Source organism: Procambarus clarkii, chromosome 2 (genome assembly GCF_040958095.1).
Source record: "Procambarus clarkii isolate CNS0578487 chromosome 2, FALCON_Pclarkii_2.0, whole genome shotgun sequence".
In the NCBI taxonomy this organism is placed as follows: domain Eukaryota; kingdom Metazoa; phylum Arthropoda; class Malacostraca; order Decapoda; family Cambaridae; genus Procambarus; species Procambarus clarkii.
In genome coordinates, this window is record NC_091151.1 from 19,682,159 (window position 1) to 19,703,968 (window position 21,810).

Sequence of the window (21,810 nt, forward strand, 5' to 3'; positions counted from 1 at the left end):
CAAACAAGGCGTTGTAAGTAGTATTACAGGAAGGGATCGTGCGAGTGCGGCCGTGGCGGGAACGGCGTTGAGAACTCCCGGAGTTCATGGGAGTAAAAGGCGCAGTAGTCACAATGAGAGACTGAGCCGTGCCAGGGGACGAGGTGGTCACCACTGGGGCTGGGGACTCGACCCTACCGCAGAGGAGAGAGGGGAGCTGAGGGGAGTAGTCAGGTCGTCGGGGCCCAATGCAGCAGGGGCTACAGGGCCTGGTCTTCCAACACAGTCCGACTCGGGGCTTGGTCGCCCACCCCACGAACCTGAGAAAATACAAGGGAAACATTATCAGCTATGAAAACGTGGAAAAACTTTATTCACGAATGTGCCCCCACACCAACCATGGAGCCACAATTAGAGGCAGGACACCTAACAAGAAGCTATCGATCTTGCCGGGGCCCCTAAGGGGTGCGTCGTGAGTATACGCCCCACAAACGCCACCTTAAGAACCGTCAGTCCGTCGAGAGCGGGTTCAGTGACGAAAGGAGGATTGACAATAAAAGGGTCCCCTCGCTCGAGACATTGGGTACTACAGTTCTATGGGTGCAAGTGTATGCCTCCTCAAACACCCGGGCGTAAAAACAAAAGGTCGAAAGAATAATCAAAACAGGCAAAAGGTCGGCAGGAAATTACAATTTGATAGGAGAAAAGGGGGGAGAAAAAGAAACATGAGTAAATGGAAAAGGGGCCTGGCAAAATTGGTAAAGGCAGCAGCAGGAGCATAAGGCTGCAAAAGAACAGAGGACTGACCCACGGAGCATCACACTCTCGCAGCTGCCCACCAAGCCCCCTCACGGCGACAACGAGCCAGACAGTGAGGGGGCCACCACAACGAAGACACCGCAGTCAAACACGCTGACACACACACACAAACAGTTACACTAAGTCTTAAGGTAATTATTCTTTAAGTCCATGAGCACAGCTAGCTATTCATCAAATATGTTTACTGTAGAAACAAATAAGAGAAAATTATTAAGTCCGAAAGGCTTTTAAACAGGCATATCAAGAAATGTGAGGACTTTTATTTGTCTATACAAACACCAGCTGACTATGTACACCTGGACACATATTGACAAGTGGCCACAGCCAAATTTGAGTAAGTGAATAGACAAAGTGGTGGTGGTAGTGTGGATGGTGGTAGTGGGAGTAGTGGTAGTGTGGGTGGTGGTAGTGTGTGTTGTGGTATTGTTGCTGGTGGTAGTGGGAGTGGTGGTATTGGGTGTGGTGGTAATGTGGGTGGTCGTAGTGGGAGTGGGGGTAGTGGGAGTGGGGGTTGTGGTAGTGAGAGTGGGGGCAGAGGGGGGTGGTAGTGTGGTTAGTGGTAGATGGAGTAGTGGTAGAGTGGGTGGTGGTAGTGTGGTTGGTGGTAGTGTGGTTGGTGGTAGTGTGGGTGGAGGCAGTGGGAGTGGGGGGTAGTATGAGTGGGGGTAGTTGGAGTGGTGGTAGTGGGAGTGGTGGTTGTGTGCGTGGTGGGAATGAGGTGGTGGTAGAACAAGTGTTGATAGTGTGGGTGGGAGTGGTGTGGGTGGTGGTAGTTTGGGTGGTGGTAGTGTGAGTAGTAGTAGTGTGGGTATTGATAGTGTGGGTGGTGGTAGTGTAGGTGGTGATAGTATGGGTAGTAGTAGTGAGGGTAATGGTAGTGTAGATGGTGGTAGTGTGGGTGGTGGTAATCCGGGTAGTGGTAGTGTGGGTGGTGGTGGTAGTGTTGATAGTAGTAGTGTGGGTAGTGGTAGTGTGGGTGGTGATAGTGTGGGTGGTGATAGTGTGGGTGGTGATAGTGTGGGTGGAGGTAGTGGGAGTGGTGGTAGTGTAGGTGGTGGTTGTGTGGGTGGTGGTTGTGTGGATGGTGGTACTGTAGGAGGTGGTATTAGGAGTTGTGGTAGATGGAGTTGGTAGTGTTGATAGTGGTAGTGTGGGTGGTGGTTTTGGGAGTAGTGGTAGTGTGGGTGGTGGTAGTGTGGGTGGTGGTAGTGTGGGTGGTGGTAGTGTGGGTGGTGGTAGTGGGAGTGGTAGTAGAGGGAGTGTTGAAATGTTCAAAGAAAAGGTTCAAATGTTTGCCACCAGACTAGTACCGTACCGACGAGTATGAGCTAAGAGGGGAGACTACGGGAATTAAAACTCACGTCGCTGGAAGACAGAAGAGTTAGGGGGGACCCATGATCCCCACATTCAAGATTCTCAAAGGAATTGATAGGGTTGATAAAGACAAGCAATTTAACACAAGGGGTACACACACTAGGGGACACAGGTGGAAATTGAGTGCCCAGTTGAGCCACAGAGATACTAGAAAGAACTTTTTTAATGTCAGAGTGGTTTACAAATTGAAAGCATTAGGAAGTGAGGTGGTGGAGGTTGACTCCATAGACAGTTTCAAGTGTAGATATGATAGAGCCCAATAGGCTCAGGAACCTGTACATCAGTTGATTCACAGTTGAGAGGTGGAACCAAAGAGCCAGAGCTCAACCCCCAAGCAAGCAAACTAGGCGAGTACAATTAGGCGAGTACCACCACCGTCTCTCACTCACCACCACCACCACCGTCTCTCATTCACCACCACAAACCATTCTACACCACTGCCTCACCACCGCCTCGCCACTCTCCACCACCGCCTCGCCACTCTCCACCACCGCCTCGCCACTCTCTATATGCCATCAATCACAAAAATGACTTATGCAGCATTTAAGGTTGCCACAAAGTCTCAAATTTTGTTTAGGCAACATTGTGCAGCAAGTTGTGGCGATCTATTTACGATCATATACAATAACGTACGTAATACATGAAAACAAACGTTGCCACTGCTTTCAAACACTTTCCAGGTACGTTGTGGTACCCTAAAATTGTTTGCTGGGATATGATGGCGTAAAGACAGTTGTCACCCATCTGATGACACAGCAATAGAGTGCAGAAAAAGGGCAGACAAATCTCCTCTGACAAAACTTAAATGTACAAAATACTGGCAAAAGCCAGTAGTGTCTTCTTCCCCTTTAATTTCACTTGTCATATAGTCATATAGTAATAAACAATAACCAATATATGACGTCTATATTAGAGGCACAATATTATGAGAATTCAATTAGTTAATTTAAGCTTACCCATTCCAGGTGGCTTGCCATGTATTCTAACCTCTTGACATAATATACTAAATATGGCCATAAATGTACATTAATAATAGTCAAACGGATATAGAACACTTCCCTTTTAGCTAATGAAGGCATGCTGATGAGAGATTTGGCGTCCTGCAACACTGACTAGCAGGAAATTTTTGTGCATCTTATGCGAGCGTACTCACAGGCAAGACTTTATGTTGATAATTAATGGCGTCTCTTCCTCCCTCCCCTATCAAGCGGTACGTTGAACGTTGAGAGATTGGATAAATTATCTGCCTTTTATCAATAATGGGAGGGATACTTTGGTTTTATTTGTGATTTAATTAGATTCAATCATGGAGAATACCTTTTATCTATTTTGTTCTCCAGACTGGTGTTTTAAGATTAATTCACAAAATCATTAGCTGGTGAACTTAATTTTGGCGACCTGGCAATTATATCCTCTCTTTTCAGGGGAAAATTCCACAACTCTAATTTTCTTTGAATAAGTAAGAGAATTTGTTTAATTTATGTTAATACAAACTCAGTAGCAATATTATCTGCATATTGTATTGATTGATGGTATATAGTGTCGTAATTTCCGACATAGACTGAATTATGAAGAAATAAACCATGAAACCATTCATCCTTATCAATAAAACCATTGGATCACAAGGTTGATTGTGCTGGATATACATCAGCACTTCACCAATCATGGAGGAGTGTTAGATACCATGAAACAACTGAGACAACAGTACTGGGATCCTTAGAGATGACAGTCTTTAAAAAGCATCCTGAAGAATTGTGTGATAAGCCAATTGTACGATGCAAGATTACCCTGGTCCACCTCTGCTCTATAAAAAGAGTTGTACATTTACGTCACTTCGAAAGAAATGGAGTTCATCACACAGGGGCTATCTCTCTTACAGGTACACAAGATGGACATCCGACAAAGGCAAATATCGGTTTATTTACCTATGCAACTACTACAGCATTTCATTTAAAAGTAAGTAATTATCAAAAGAAGGCACCAAAACGGGAAGGCTATATAGCACCCTCAAATGTGCGGAAGAATCAGAGGGCGCTTAATATCACCAAGGATGCCAATACGAGAACAAAAACGCATAAGGCGAACGATATCAAAAGTATCAGAGTCACCAAGAATTCTATTGAGGGACAGGTGACCACGGGGGGCGGTCGGAAAGCAAGACACACGCTCGTCCTGGAAGTCAGGACATTCAAGAAGGACATGCACGACCGTAAGACAGACAATGCAATTAGGACAATAAGAAGCAGGGCGGTGCTCCTAGTGACCATAGGTTAAGCGAGTATGACCAATATGCAACCTCGTCAGAGCCGTTTCCCATCGCCGGTTACGGTGGTAGGAGGACGGCCACGAGGAAATACCATTTAAGAGTACGTAGTTTGTTACCAGTAACAGACGACCAACAAGCCTGCCAACGGGTAAGGATGGAGGAATGGATAACCGGGTAAAAGTCGGAATATGGAATACCTTTACGAGAGATGGGACAAGAGCGGACAGCTTCCTTGGTGGCAGCATCCGCACGCTCATTTAAAGACACACCAATATTGCTAGGGAACCCAACAAAACTCAACCTACTTAAATTTACTGTGAACAAGAAACAGCCAATGCTGGATCTCAACAGCTATTGGATGAACCGGATTAAAGGACCCGAGAAGCACGATGGCACTACGAGAGTCAACAACAACTACAAAGGAAGACTGACAACAAGAAAGCAGGAGACGAAGAGCATAGAGAATAGTATTAAGCTCCGCTGTGAAGATGCTAGTCTCCGGAGGTAAGTGACACACATAAGGGTGATCAGGAAAAACAACAGAGTAGCCAACACCGTCCGCATACTTAGACCCATCGGTGAAGACAGAAACGGAGCGGGAGCGAGAAGAAAAGTGCTCAAGGAAAAGGCATTTTAGAACCATAGGAGGGGTAAAAGCTTTAGTGATGTGGGTCAAGGATGTACAAAACTGCGGAAGGGGGGACTCTCCACGGGAGCAAAGAAGGAACAACACGAGGAGAAACAATAGAAATACGAATGGAAAGAGATCCTGTAAGCGAGATAACCAGACAGAAAGAGGGAGGTGGTGAAGAGGAACAGGAACCGCAGGAGGGGTAAAAGTTAAAGCACGACAGAGGCGAGAGGAAGGATGTTGTAAGGACCGCGCAAGATAGCAAAGACAGTAGCGATCACGGCGGTCCTGGAGAGACAGGAAGCCAGTGTCAACATACAAGCTAAGAACGTGAGTCGAACGAAAGGAACCAGAACCGAGGCGCAACCCAGTATGGTGCAAAGCATCAAGACGGCGAAGAGTAGAAGGAGAAGCAGACGAGCAAGCAGGGCAACCATAATCGAGCTTAGACAGGACGAGAGAGGAATGTAAAGCAAGGAGAGTGCGCCTATCCGCTCCCCAAGAAGTATGGGCCAATACCCGAAGGAGGGTAAAGGCCTTAGAGCACTCAACACGGAGGTATGAGATATGGGGAGACCAAGACAAACAAGTGTCAAGGAATAACCTCAAAAGCTTCGCGGAATCTTTGTACTCAAGGGGATGACCATAAAGTGACAAAGAGGGACGAAAAACGACCCGTTTCCGAGTAAAAGTCATGGCACAAGTCTTAGTAGTAGAGAACTTGAAGCAATGATCGGTGGCCCAAGACGACATGGCATCAATTGCAAGTTGAAGCCGGCGTTGAAGGAGAGGCGAATCATCACCCTGACATCAAAGGGTAAAGAGTGGCTTCTCCACTCCATCGACAGAGTGGAGAAGACACCTGAAGGAAGAGAGGAAAGAAGACCATTGAGGGCAACCAGAAAAAGAGTAGTGCTCAGAACACTATCCTGGGGCACACCTTCGTATTGCTGAAAAGAGGCAGAGAGAGCGGTACCAAGCCACACCCGAAAGGAACGACGAGAGAGGAAGCTGCGGAGAAAGATAGAGATGACCACGAAGGCCAAAAGAATGAAGCTGGAATAGGATATGATATCGCCAAGTGGTGTCGTAAGCCTTTTCCAGGTGAAAAAGGACAGCAACAACGGAGGTCTTCACAGCAAAAGCAGTACGAATATAGACCTCCAAGTTCACCAGGACATCTGTCGTGCTGCGGCACTTGCGGAAACCAAATTGAGAAGGGAAGAGGAGGTGATGGTGTTCCAGGAACCACATCAGACGAACGTTAACCATACGTTCAAAGAGTTTAGACACAACTTGTGAGGGCAATAGGGCGAAAGTCCTTAGGGGATGTTCCCAGAGACCCTGGTTTGTGAACAGGGAGGACAACGGCATCGAGCCAGTGCTCAGGGACTGACGACGACTCCCAGATCCGATTATATAGACTCAGTAAATACTGAGACGTGCACGGAGGGAGATGGCGAAGCATCTCAGAATGAATACCATCGGAGCCCGCCGCTGTAGAACCGCAGAGGGCCAGGGCAGAACAAAGTTCAGAGAGAGAGAAGGGATCGTTATAGGGAAGTCGAAGACGAGTGCAGAAATCTAAAGGACGAGACTCAAGGACAGGTTTACGAAGAAGGAAAGATTGGGGAAGATGAAGACCAGAGCTAACAGAAGAAAAGTGGGAACCCAGTTCGGTAGCGACCTGCAACGGGTCCGCCACAAGAGTACCATGGAGGTGAAAGCACCGGTGAAACATCAGGAACGAACTTACCCGCTATCTTGCGGATACCCTTCAAGACCTGTGGCAGAGGAGTTTCGAACGTAATGGTGGAGACATAAGATGCCCAACATTCACGTTTAGCCGTACGGATGGCCCTATGGGCCACCGCACCCGCCTTCCGAAATAAAAGAAACGAATCGGCTGTCTGCGGACGGCGGTGTCTCTTCCAGGCTGCACGCTTACAGCGGACAGCCCGAGCACAGTCTGCATTCCACCATGGAACGCACTTCCGTGGACCCCGAGAGGAAGAGCGAGGATTTGAGCGGAGGGCAGCGTCGAAGACAGTGACATGAAAAAGGAGGAGAGAGCGAGGGAGAGGCAGAAGGGAGAGGTTAGAGAGTAGCACTGAGGGTAAAGAGGTTCCAGTCCGCTTTCGCAAACTGTCACCTAGGGAAGGAGAGAGGAGGGCGAAAAGAGAAAAAGGTAACAAGGATGGGGAAATGGTCACTGCCATGGAGGTCATTAAGAACCTGCCACATGAAATCTAAGTAAATAGAAGACGAGCAAAGAGAAAGATCAAGAGGTGCGAATCCAAGAGTCCAAATGCGTGGGCTCACCAGAATTCAAAAGAGACAAGGAAGAAGAGAGGATAAACGGCTCAAGAAGGTGACCCCGGGTGTTCGTCAGAACATCACCCCAAAGGGAATGACGACAATTGAAATCACCCAGCAGTAAGCACAGGCTCCGGCAAGGAGTCCAGCAAGTGTTTCAGAATCAGGAAGAGAAAGCGGGACACTCAGGGGGAGATAAATGGAACAAACAGTGTACCATTTCCCCACAAAGATACGAGCAGCAAAACAATGGAGAGACGAAGGAAAAAGTAAGGGAACAAAGGGAACATCAGAGCGAATCAAGAGAGCAGAAGAGTTAGGAGCCCCAGCAACAGCTGGGGGGGGGGGGGGATGGGAGAGAAAGGAATAGCCACGAAAGCGACCAGGACGAGCACCAAGCATCGGCTCCTGGAGACAGACACAAGGGTGAAAATCACGAAATCAGAAGTGGGAGTTCAAGGAAATTGGCATAATAACCCCGAACGTTCCATTGAAGAATAGACATCGACGAGAAGAGAAAGGACAACAGAGAACAAGGAAGAAACAAAGGCGAAAGAGCAACATAGCACGTTAAAGAAGATAAAGGTCGGGATCAGGGTCAGCAAAGTCAGGGTTAGGGGGCATGGGTAAACTGATCAAAGGCGGAGGGAAGGAAGCGGGGAGAACAGAACAGAGGTGGACAGGCGGGGTCCGGAGAGGAGGAGGAGAGAGGAGAGGGCAACCGAGAGGAGTAGTCAAGGACAGCAGAAGGAAGATGGGGAGTAGAAAGAGGGGAGCGCACCTCAGCAAGGGCAGCAATCAAGAGGGAAGCGGGGCCCAAAGAAACCTCCAAAGCAGGAACAGGGGACGCAACCACCGAAATGGGAGGGGAAGGGGCGATAGAGTCAGAAGTAAGGGCCGAGGAAGAAAGCAAAGCCTTCTTACCTGCAGGAGAGGAGGAAGGAGAGGAGCCAGGCTTACGCTTCTGACTTAAAGAAACAGGTGTCCCAGCAACTACGTACTGGGCAACGGATTCCAGTGTCTCATCAGGAGAAGCTGAACGAGAGCACATACGACGGCCGGTAGGAGAGCGATGGATATCAGCCCGCACTGACAGGCGGCGGGAAGAGTCAATAGATGGAGGAGAAGGATGGGAAGGAGGATTGGAGGAGACGAGGAAGAAGACACAGGAGACATGACAGACCGAGCAGAAAGAAGGGGAACCCCAGACAGAGGACCAGGAGGGGGACCCTTCGAGACAGAACTCAAAGGAACAGAGGAGGGGGCAGTGGGCGTATACAGGGGTCCAAAGCCCGGAAACGGTTGTGGGCCTGAGGAAGGTGGGAAGGACGAGGAGAGGAAGGACGCAACACGGAGCATAAGAGATGTTAGCATAAGGGCGGGAGCCGGCGAACCTGGCGCCTCACCTCAGGAAAAGATAAACGCTCCCGGTGCGTCAAGTTGAGGGCGGCTGCCTCAAGCTTGTAATTGATACTGGCACGGGAGAAGGTACAGTGGGCCTCACCGCAGTTGAGGCAGCGAGCCTGGGGAGAAATGCACATCCGACTTAAAGTGACCTTAGCCTCGACACAAAAGGACAGAGAGAGACAGTCCGAGAGCAGCGGAGGGCACAATGCCCAAACCTCCAGCACGTGTCACAAAGCCTAGGAGAAGGAATGTACTCCTGGACAGAGCACCTGGCACTAGCAAGAATGAAAAGAGGATGGAAGGGTCCTACCATCAAAGGTAATCTTCACAACCCGAAGGGGTTAACGGCGACCCCCACGAGGGGGACGAGTAAACGAGTCTACCTCGTGGACAGAATGGCCTTGGGCATCAAGGACTGCCGAATATCATCGTGGCAGTCCTGCAGATTCCGAACACCGGTCGCAACATGGAGTGGGAGGAAAATAGTGCAACACTGTCATTCAAACCGAGCGTTCTTTGAGACCCGAACAGGAATCTCGCAAAGGCAGGATAAGGCAGCCAAGCGGGAAGCTGCATCCTCAGAAGGAGCAGCAACAACACGTGTACCGAGACGAGTGGGATTGAAGGTAACAGAGGCATCCACGGAATCAACAAGATGCTGATGGAGGGAGAAATTATTAGGAGGTGCAGAATCAAGAGGGAGGAAATCAAAGTATTTGGCCCATGAAGCGGGACCAAAGAAGGCCTGATACGCATCAGTACAGGAAGGAATCAAGAGTGCGGGCCGTGGCGCGTACGGCGTTGAGAACCCCCAGAGAGAGAGGGGTTAAAAGGCGCAGTAGTCACAACAAGAGACTTGGCCGCACCTGGGAACGAAGTGGTCACCACTGGGGGCTGGAGGCTCGACCCAACCACAGAGGAGGGAGGGGAGCTGGGGGAAAAAAGTAAGGATGGTCAAAAGAGGAGCAAGGTCGGGGCCCAAAGCAGCAGGGGCTAAAGAGCCCGGTCTTCCAATACAGGCCGACTCAGGGGCTTGGGTCTCCCACCCCACGAGCCTGAGAGGGTACAACAGAAACATTCATCGACGTACAGACGAAGAGAGAAATTTATCCACGAATGTGCCCCCATACCCACCATGGAGCCACAATTAGAGGGAGGACACCCAACAGGAAGCTATCGCCGATCATGCCGGGGCCCCCTAGGGGTGCGTCGTGAGTATATGCCCCACAAACGCCACCTTAAGAACCGTCAGTCCGTCAAGATCGGGTTCAGCGACGAAAGGGGGATTGACAATAAATGGCTTCCCCCGCTCGAGACATTGGGTACTACAGTTCTATGGGTGCAAGAGTATGCCTCCTCAAGCACCCAGGCATCAAAATAGAAGTTGTCCAAAGGAATAACCAAAACAAGCAAAAGGTCGGCAGGAAATGACAAGCAGATAGGAGAAGAGGGGAGGGAGAAAACGAAACATAAGGAAAAGGAAAAGCGATCCGGCACAATTAGAGAAGACAACAGCAGGAGTGTAAGGCCACAAAAGGACAGAGGACTGTCCCACGGAGCATCACACTCCGGCAGCCGTCCACCAAGCCCCCTCACAACGCCAACGGGCCTGATGGGGAGGGGGATTTCATTTAAAAGTAACACCTGATGTGACTGCTCATTTATACAGGCTTTCCAAAGATTCGCAGCACTCCGATCATGCCTTAAAGTGATGATCTCAGATAACAGAGCTAACTTGGTTGTTTACATTCTACACTGGTTGCTACATTCCATAAAGGTTTATGGAAAATCTATTCACATCGTGTAGTCTAATGCACAACAAAGACAGTACAAATGGAAATTCATCCCACCAAGAACGCCTTGGCACGGAGGTTTTTATGAAAGAATGATATGTACAGTTGATAGATGTCTGATAAAAACTCTGCATCAACAGATGATAGTTCTCATGCAGCTCTAAACAGTAGTCTCAGAAATCGCGTCTAGAATAAATAATTGGCCGTTGGCATACAAGTCAGATGACTCTACTCAACATGTACTAATAAGTCCAGCCCACTTAATGTACGGTGAACCACTGACTCTTGTACCTTCCTTACCTGATAAGAATGTCAGAGATCTCTCATACGTGGGGTGATAGCGAGTTGATACAAGGGTAAATGCATTTTCCTACCATAATACATGATGGAATAGCACCATAAATGGGCAAATTTCCCATATAACAAAGTGAATGTTCAACCTGGTGATATTGTTCTGAGGGACAGTGAGGGATCAAGGTCAGATTGGCCAAGTATGGGGCATCTATCCACAAAGGACAGCCGCCGCACATATATATGTAATCAAAATTTGCGTTCGTACGTTTAAAACGACAGGGAGTAAACATAATAAATGTTTGTCTCGTGTCAGTCCTAAATAATGGACTCCGAGCCGTCAATTCCTGTCTCCGAAGATGTGGAAAATTTCTACCAAAAACATAATATAACATGGTTTGTGTTATAGTACATCATTTATGAGAGAGCACATGAACTAAGCACTGCTATTTGTAGACCCAAGTCAAGCCCTCCCAGAACAGTGTGTTTAGTCAGCAAATGACCACCATTTCGTGATGTATTAGCCTAGTTGTGCTTGTGGGGGTTGAGCTTCGGCTCTTTGGTCTCGCCTCTCAACTGTCAATCAAACGATATACAGATTCCTGACCGGTCTTAAACTAGGGAGGCATCTTTAAGGTTCCTTACTTAAAGTAATACCAAGTGTTATTTGATTATCATGGTAATACTCTAAAATTAATACCAATAAATCATAACTAACCAGATACGTTTGTTTACAAGGAGTATAAAATCAATGTTTAAATGAAACTAGGCCCCATACATCCACGTCAGGGATGCCATCTGGATGGGCAAGGGGTGGACTAAGTCAGTACACTCTCCCCCATTACAACGAAGGCACACAGCAGTCGTACACGCCGAGTTTCAGCCGTTTTATATATCCATGGACCTTTGTATGGTGGCCTTGACTAAATAAAGAGCTATATGAATTACACACTGTTTAAGAACGATAGGTGTGTGAAATATAAAGAATAACAGTGAAGCGAAGTGAGACACACGGACAACAGCGACAGAGCCAACAGACACCATTATCCCACTTCAACAACATATGTGAGCCCCACTACCAAACTCATGCCAACTAAGTCTTGTTACAATAGACTCAGAGCTCCTGAGTCTGTATATTACAGACCTGTAATATACACCTGTATATTACATTATTCAAATAAGGGAGGTGGGTGGTATTAAGGATTTGGATAAAATTTCTTTGTGCCACTAATCCTGTTATATTGCAACTGCAGTTACTACCATGGCCTTATAAGCCTACCTCAGTAAGTAAGTAATTATCAAAAGAAGGCACCAAAACTATGTAGCACCATCAAATGTGCAGGATAATCAAAGAGCGCTAAATATCACCAAGGATACCAATACGAGAACAGAAACACATAAGGCGAACGATATCAAAAGTATCCGAGTCACCAAAAATACTATCGAGGGACCTTGCCTTGAGGTTACCTTGAAGTGCTTCCGGGGCTTAGCGTCCCCACGGCCCAGTCGTCAACCAGGACTCCTGGTTGCTGGATTGATCAACCAGGCTGTTGGACGCGGCTGCTCGCAGCCTAGCGTATAAGTCACAGCCTGGTTGATAAGGTATAATCAGGGACCATCCCCCCGCGGACAAGTGACCGCGAGGGGCGGTCGAAAAGCAAGACACGCTCGTCCTGGAATTCAGGACATTCAAGAAGGACATGCACGATCGTAAGAGAGACAATGCAATTTGGACAATAAGGAGCAGGGCAGCGCTCCATCAAGTGACCATGAGTTAAGCGAGTATGGCCAATTTGCAACCTCGCCAAAGTCGTTTCCCATCGCCGGTTACGGTAATAGGAAGACGGCCACGAAGACACACAACTCTTAAGAGTACACAGTTTGTTTCCAGTAACAGAAGGCCAACAAGCCTGCCAGTGGGTAAGGATGGAGGAATGGATAACTGGGAAAAAGTCGGAATAAGGAATACCTTTATGAGAGATGGGACAAGAGCGCACAGTTTCCCTGGCGGCAGAATCCGCATGCTCATTTAAAGAGACACCAATATGGCTGGGAACCCAACAAAACTCAGCCCACTTAAATTTACTGTGAACAAGAAACAGCCAATGATGGATCTCGACAACCACTGGATGAACCAGATTAAAGGACCCGAAAGTCATGAGGGCACAACAAGAGTCAACAACAACTGCATAGGATGATTGACAAAGAGAAAGCAGGAGAAGAGCATAGAGAATAGCATAAAGCTCCACTGTGAAGATGCTAGTCTCTGGAGGTAAGCGACACATAAGTGCAATCAGGAAAAACAAAAGAGTAGCCTACACCGTCCGCAGACTTAGACCCATCGGTGAAGACGGAAACGGAGCGGGAGTGAGAAGAAGTGCTCAAGGAAAGGGCGTTTTAGAACTGTTGGAGGGGTAAAAGCTTTAGTGATGCGGGTCAAGGATGTACAAAACTACACAAGGGGACTCTCCATGGGGGCAAAGAAGGAACACCACGAGGAGAAATATTAGAAATACGAACCGAGAGAATCCTGTAAGCAAGATAACCAGGCCGAAAGAGGGAGGTGGTGAAGAGGAACAGGAGCCGCAGGAGGGGTAAAAGTTAAAGCACGACAGAGGCGAGAGGAAGGATGTTGTAAGGACTGCGCAAGATAGCAAAGACAGTAGCGATCACAGCGGTCCTGGAGAGACAGGAAGCCAGTGTCAACATACAAACTAAGGACGGGAGTCGAACGAAAGGCACCAGAACCGAGGCGCAACCCAGTATGGTGCAAAGCATCAAGACGGCGAAGAGTAGAAGGAGAAGCAGATGAGTAAGCAGGGCAACCATAATCGAGCTTAGACAGGACGAGAGAGGAATGTAAAGCAAGGAGTGCGCGCCTATCCGCTCCCCAAGAAGTATGGGACAATACCCGAAGGAGGGTAAAGGCCTTAGAGCACTCAACACGGAGGCAAGAGATATGGGGAGACCAAGACAAACGAGTGTCAAGGAATAACCTCAAAAGCTTTGCGGAATCTTTGTACTCAAGGGGATGACTATAAAGTGACAAAAAGGGATCGAAGAACGACCCGTTTCCGAGTAAAAGACATGGCACAAGTCTTAGAAGTAGAGAACTTGAAGCCATGATCGGTGGCCCAAGACGACACCATCAATCGCAAGTTGAAGCCGGCGCTGAAGGAGAGGCGAATCATCACCCTGACAGCAAAGGGTAAAGAGTGGCTTCTCCTCTCCATCGACAGAGTGGAGAAGACACCTGAAGGAAGAGAGGAAAGAAGACCATTGAGGGCAACTAGAAAAAGAGTAGTGCTCAGAACACTATCCTGGGGCACTGCTGAAAAGAGGGAGAGAGAGCGGTACCAAGGCGCACCCGAAAGGAACGACGAGAGAGGAAGCTGCGGAGAAAGAGAGGAAGATGACCACGAAGGCCAAAAGAATGAAGTTGGGATAGGATATGATATCGCCAAGTGGTGTCGTAAGCCTTCTCCAGGTCAAAAAGGACGGCAGCCATGGAGGTCTTCGCAGCAAAAGCAGTACGAATATAGACCTCCAAGTTCACCAGGACATCTGTTGTGCTGTGGCACTTGCAGAAACCAAATTGAGAAGGGGAGAGGTGGTGATGATGTTCTAAGAACCACGTCAGACGAACGTTAACCATGCGTTCAAAGAGTTTGCAGACACAACTTGTGAGGGCAATAGGACGAAAGTCCTTAGGGGATGTTCCCAGAGACCCCGGTTTGCAAACAGGGAGGACAACGGCATCAAGCCTGTCTTCAGGGACTGACGACGACTCCTAGATCCGATTATACAGACTCAGTAAATACCGAGACGTGCACGGAGGGAGATGGCGAAGCATCTCATAATGAATGCCATCGGAGCCCGCCGCCTTAGAACCGCAGAGGGCCAGGGCAGACCGAAGTTCAGAGAGAGAAGGGATCCCTTATAGGGAACGCAAAGATGAGTACAGAAATCTAAAGGACAAGATGCAAGGACAGGTTTACGAAGAAGGAAAGATTGGGGAAGATGAAAACCAGAGCCAACAGAAAAGTGGAAACCCAGTTCAGTAGCGACCTGCAACGGGTCCGCCACAAGAGTACCATGGAGGTAAAGGACCGGTGAGACATCGGGAACGAACTTGCCCACTATCTTGCGGACACGCTTCCAGGTCTGCAGCCGAGGAGTTTCGGATGTAATGGTGGAAACAGAAGACACCCAACATTCACGTTTAGCTGTACGGATGGCCCTACAGGCCGGCCACCGCACTCGCCTTCCGAAATAAAAGAAAAGAATCGGCTGTCTGCCGGCGGCGGTCTCTCTTCCAGGCTGCACTCTTACAGCGGACAGCCCGAGCACAGTCGCAATTCCACTAGGGAATGCATCTCCGTGGTCCCAGGGAGGAAGAGTGAGGAATAGAGTGGAGGGCAGTGTCGAAGACTGTGTCATGAAAAAGGAGGAGAGAGCGAGGGAGAGGCAGAAGGGAGAGATGAGAGGGAGTAGCACTGAGGGTAAATAGGTTCCAGTCTGCCTTAGCAAACTGCCACCTATGGAAGGAGAAGGGAGGGTGAAAAAAAGATAACAAGGATAGGGAAATGGTCACTGCCATGGAGATCATCAAGAACCCGCCACGTGAAATCCAAGTAAAGAGAAGACGAGCAAAGAGAAAGATCAAGACAGGAAAGGGTGAGAGTTCAAATGCATGGTCTCACCAGAATTCAGAAGAGACAGGGAAGAATAGAGGATGAACGGCTCAAGAAGGCGACCTCGATTGTTCGTCAGAGCATCACCCCAAAGGGAATGATAATTGAAATCACCTAGCAGGAGCACAGGCTCCTGCTAGGAGTCCAGTAGGTGTTTCAGATCGGGAAGTGAAAGCAGGACACTCTGGGGGAGATAAATGGAACAAATGGTATTCCATTTCCTCACAAAGATACGAGCAGCAGAACAATAGAGAGGCGAAGGAAAAAGTAAAGGGACAAAGGGAACATCAGAGCAAATTAAGAGAACCAAAGAGTTAGGAGGCTATTGCTGGGGGAGGGGAGAGAAAGGAATAGCCACGAAAGCAACCAGGACGAGCACCAAGCATCGGCTCCTGGAAACAGACACAAAGGGGCAAAAACCACGAAATCAGAAGTTGGGGTTCAAGGAAATTGGCGTAATAACCACGAACGTTCCATTGAAGAATAGACATCGACGAGAAGAGAAAGGACAGCAACAGAGAACAATGAAGAAACAAAGATGAAAAGGGAACACAGCACGTTAAAGAAGCGCAGGATCAGGGTCAGTGAAGTCAGGGTTAGGAGGCGGCATGGAGTAACTGAGTAAAGAAGGAGGGAAGGGAGCTAGAGGACCGACCAGGGGCGGACGAGCAGCATCCGGAGGAGGAAGAGGAGGGATAACCGAGGGTCAAGGACGGAAGCAGGAAGGGCAGAAACCAGGGAATGCACCTCAGCAAGGGCACCAACCGAGAGGGAAGCGGGGGCCAAAAAAACTGCCATAGCAGGAACAGGGGGACATAACCACCGAAAAGGGAGGGGACGGAGCGAGAGTGTCAGAGGTAGGGGGCGAGGAAGAAAGCGAAGCCTTTTTACTCGCCGGGGATGAGGAAGGAGAGGAGCCAGGCTTACACTTCTAACTCAAAGAGACAGATGTCCCAGCAACTACGTACTGGGCAACGGATTCTAGCGTCTCAACAAGAGAAGCAGAACGAGAGCATACACGATGGCCGGTAGAAGAGCGATGGACATCAGCCCGCACTGACAGGTGGCATGGAAAGCCAATAGACAGAGGAAAAGGATGGGAAGGAGGATCGGAGGGAGACGAGGAAGAAGACACAGGAGACATGACAGACCGGGCAGAAAGAAGGGGAACCCCCATACAGAGGACCAGGAGGGGGACCCTTCGGAACAGAACTCAAAGGAACAGAGGAGGGGGCAGTGGGCATGTCAGGGTTCAAGGCCCGGAAACGGTTGTGAGTCTGAGGAAGGTGGGAAGGACGAGGAGAGGAAGAGAGCAACACGCGAGCATAAGAGATATTAGCATAAGATGGGAGACGGCGAACTTGGCACCTCGCCTCAGGAAAAGGCAAACGCTCCCGATGCTTCAAGTTTAGGACGGCTGCCTCAAGCTTGTAAAGTATACAAACACAAGAGAAGGTAGGGTGGGCCTCACCGCAATTGAGGCAGTGAGCCTGGGGAGAAGTGCACTCCGACTTGGAGTGCACACCCCCAACACACGAGTGCGCTTCGTCCCCACACAAAGGACACAGAGATACAGTACCAGAGGCATCATGTCCAAACCTCCAGCACTTATTACATAGCCGAGGAGAGGGAATGTACTCCTGGACGGAGCACCTGGCACCAGCAAGAATGACAGAGGGTGGAAGGGTCCTACCATCAAAGGTAATCTTCACAACCCGAAGGGGTTGACGGCGACGACCACGAGGGGACGAGTAAACGAGTCTACCTGGAGGTCAGAATGGCCCTGGGCATCGAGGATATGACGAATATCTTCGTGGCATTCCTGGAGATTCCGAACACCGGTAGCAACATGGGGTGGGATGAGATTAGTGCCAACACTTTCATTCGACCGAGGGATCTTGGAGACCCGAACAGGGGGTTTCACCAAGGAGGGACCAGGGGGCCAAGCGGAAAGCTGCATCCTGAGAAGGAGTAGTAACAACACGTGTACCGAGACGGGTGGGATGGAAAGTAACAGAGGCATCTACGGAATCTACAAGGTGCCTATGAAGGGAGAAATCGGCAGGAGGTACAGAATCAAGAGGGAAGAGATCAAAGTATTTGGCCCGTGAAGCGAGACCAAACAAGGCTTGATACGCATCAGTACGGGAAAGAATCGAGTGACTGCAGCCGTGCCGAGGACGGCATTGAGAACCCCGAGAGAGAGAGAGGGGTTAAAAGGCGCAGTAGTTACAACTAGAGAAGGAGCCGCGCCAGGGGACGAGGTGGTCACCACTGGGGGCTTGGGGCTCTACCCAACCACAGAGGAGGGAGGAGAGCCGAGGGGAGAAGTCAGGAGGGTCAAAGGAGGAGCAAGGTCGGGGCCCAATGCAGCTGGGGCTACAGAACCCGGTCTTCCAACACGGTCCGACTCGGGGGCTTGGTCGCCCACCCACGAGCCGGAGAAGGTAGAAGAGGAACAGAATTAGACATGAGGACGTAGAGAAAAACCATTCATTCACGAAAGTGCCCTCATACCCACCATGGAGCCACAATTAGAGGCAGGACACCCAACAAGAAGCTATCGCCGATCATGCTGGGGCCCCCTAGGGGTGCGTCGTGAGTATACCCCCCACAAACGCCACCGTCAGTCTGGCGAGATCAGGTTCAGTGACGAACGGAGGATTGACAATAAAAGGTTCCCCCTCACTCTCGACATTGGGTACTACGGTTCTACAGGTGCAAGAGTATGCCTCCCCAAGCACCCGGGCGTCAAAATAGAAGACGTCCAAAGGAATAACCAAAACAAGCAAAAAGTCGGCAGGAAACGACAAGCAGATAAGAGAAAAGGGGGTGAAAAACGAAACATAAGGAAAAGGAAAAGCGATCCGGCATAATTGGAGAAGACAGCAGCAGGAGCATAAGGCCACAAAATGACAGGACTTTCCCATGGAGCATCACACACCGGCAGCCGACCACCAAGCCCCCTTATGGCGCCAACAGGCCGGATGGGGAAGGGGGCCCACTTCAGTAAGTAGATTACTTATCAGCCGATTAAATATTGCCAAGTAGTTTAATAAATAAAAGTGGAATGTATTGCAGTTTTTTTAAGATAATTAAAATATACATTTTGCAATAGATAAATTCACAGTAATAAAGAATTATATAGCCAATCTTGTTATTGTTATTACATTGGTATTATAAAATGGCAACATATCTAGGTAAATGAAAGCTTTATTCCAAGGTATATGTTGAACTTTTCCAAGAAGAGGACCGAGCCATGAATGACTAGAGGAAATCGAGATCAACTGCCGGTTATAATTCTTTTTATACTAAATTCATTATCATATTTTGAGAAACATAACTGCTGTGTCAAAATGACATTTTGTGAGAGATGAAGAAGGCATCTCGTGGGAATGGGTCGCAGGTTTATCTTTTTCAGTATTAGGGATATTTTTTTATCATCAACAGACATCATTGTGTTTGTGTTCCTTCAGAAGACTCCATCAGGAAATTTCTACATCTCAAATATGCACTTTTTTTGCAGGGATATTCCTGTGCGGGCCCTAAGCCTCTGGCTGGCTCACTAAAAGTATGCACTTGAATTAATCTGTCAACCTTTAGCAAAATTTAACATGGTACTCCAGAGTCTTTAGTAAACATAATATATTTTGTTTACAGACATTACAAAATTATTGTAATTGTACAAATTACTTTGTTAATTAGAAATGCATTGTTTGCATTTGCTTAATGTGTTGCACTTAACAATCCACACTACATTATAAGTGAATGTATAATATACTGACTGATAAAATGGCTTGATCATCTCCATAACGGAAGGTGCCAACTGCGTCTCTGAACATGAGGTCCCTGATGGTAATGAGTTCACTGGCGTTGATGATGTCTTGGTCCCAGCGAGCTGCCCAAGTCCCAGCCAGGATAGGCGCACCATGTTCTGGGTGATCCCGCATCATATGGAAAGGCTTCCCTGAAGCCAGCCAAGCGTCCACCGCCGCTTGCTCTCGCTCACTCACCTGTAGAAGCCACCTAACGTTATACATAGCATGGAATATAGGATTTGTTAGAAGATCTCTCGTTTCATGGGAATTAATTAGAGGTGAAAAGCCACATCTAGCCGAGTGCTTATGTGACTGCAGATCATACTATTATTGTGTGCCCAACATTTCAAAGGTTTTATTATGATAATTAACACGTGTACACGAGTACTTGTTTAAAATGTGTTGAATACGCTTCCCAGCCATATAGTGTCATCGGTCTATGCAGATGTCCTTGTATACCCTCAAAAAATCAGAGGAGTCTCTCTGATTTCAAAAATTATATTATAAAATGAGAAAATCAGTAAGAGCCATGAGGAGGATTAAGACTAATGCTTTGAGTACTCACAGGCAGACACCTGTGGGGTGGGGTAGGCAGACTAAAAATATGCAGTCTGCCAGAAAGCCTTTGCACAGTGCCACACCAGAGACTCGTGCGAAAGCTGGAGGTGCAGGCAGGAGTGAAAGGGAAGGTACTCAATTGATAAGGGAGTACCTAATTAACAGAAGACAGCGAATCAGTGTAAAGGGGTGAGGTCTCAGATTGGAGAGACGTCACCAGTGGGGTCCTGCAGGGTTCAGTCCTTGAACCCATACTGTTTCTTATATATGTAAATGATCCTCTAGATGGTATAGAATCATTCCTCTCATTGTTTGCTGACGATGTAAAAATGAGTATTAAGACATAGGAAGATAGTATGAGACTATAAGATGACCTAGACAGACTGCATGAATGGTCCAACAAATGGCTACTAAAGTTCAACCAGAGTAAATGTAAGGTAATGAAACTAGGCAGTGTAAACAGTAGGCCAGACACAGGATACAGAGTGGGAGATGAAGTCCTTCATGAAACGGACAGAGAGAAGGATCTAGGAGTTGATATCACACCAACCCTGTCTCCTGAAGCCCACATAAAAAAGAATAACATCTGCGGCGTATCCGAGGCTGGCTAACATCAGAACTGCCTTCAGGAACCTGTGTAAGGAATCATTCAGAACCTTGTATACCACATATGTAAGACCAATCCTGGAGTATGCGGCCCCAGCATGGATCCCGTACCTTGTCAAGCACAAGGTGAAGCTTGAAAAAGTTCAGAGATATGCCACTAGGCTAATCCCAAAACTAAGAGGCATGAGTTACGAAGAAAGGCTGCGAGAAATGCACCACACGACACTAGAAGACAAGAGTAAGGAGAGACGATCACTGCCTACAAAATTCTCAGGAATTGACAGGGTAGATAAAGTGTTTAACACGGGTGGTACGCGAGCAAAGGGACGCAGGTGGAAACCGAGTACCGAAATGAGCCACAGGGACGTTAGAAAGAACTTTTTCAGTGTCAGAGTAGTTAACAGGTGGAATGCATTAGGCAGTGATGTGGTGGAAGCTGACTCCATACACAGTTTCAAATGTAGATATGATAGAACCCAGTAGGCTCAGGAATCTGTACACCGATTGATTGACAGTTGAGAGGTGGGACCAAAGAGCCAGAGCTCAACCCCCTCAAGCACAATTCGGTGAGTACCTTAGACCACTACACAACGACATGGTCAAAAGCAACCTGGAATTCAACTGACGCCTCTAGGGTTCTTGAGGCTATTGTTGTCCCCCCAACTCCCCTTGCCACTTCTGGGGGTGGGGGGGGGGGGGGGGTACAGGGTGTTTATGTAGCTTCAGGGCACCAATCCCCTCCAGCCACTGGCATGGCGAGAAGGCACGATTAAGTCTAACCAAGGTTTCAAGCATTTCACCCTTACATTCTGGCTTGTTGTCTAGGAATTCTACCTCCTACCCTTCTCCTCCGAGTACTCCCAAGGCTTTTGCTTGGGATTACCCAAAGCACAGGTTCGAATCCTCCTCATCGCTCCTGATTTTCTCATTGATACGTTACATTAATGTAATTTCTTTGTGCATTTCAAGAGATTCCTTTCCACCCATCCCATCCCAAATCCTTATCCTGACCCCTTCCAAGTGCCATATGGTCGTATTGACTTGGCGTTTTCTCCTAATACCTTTCACTTCAAGAGAAGTGTAGGAGGAAAAATTTCTAGACTACAAGCCAGAGTGTAAGGGGTCAATGTGTGGCACCCTAGCTAGACCTCACGAACCCCAGAAGATTCAATTGAATCCCAGGTTGCAATGGGTTTGACTATGTCGTGGTGTAGTGGTCTAAGGTGCTTGCTTGAAAGTACTCACAGCCTAAGTGCGA

The 21,810-nt window shown here is 48.2% G+C and overlaps 1 protein-coding gene across 1 annotated transcript in view; it reads right to left on the reverse strand.

Moving 5' to 3' along the window:
• LOC138364339 (uncharacterized) overlaps positions 1–19,577 on the reverse strand; it is a 56,756-nt gene extending 37,179 nt beyond the window's left edge. Inside the window, exon 1 of the mRNA XM_069323946.1 lies at positions 19,356–19,577. Within this exon, the coding sequence (XP_069180047.1) occupies positions 19,356–19,523 (168 nt within the window). The 5' untranslated portion in view covers positions 19,524–19,577. The remainder of the gene's footprint in view (positions 1–19,355) is intronic.
• Positions 19,578–21,810: the final 2,233 nt, after the last annotated feature.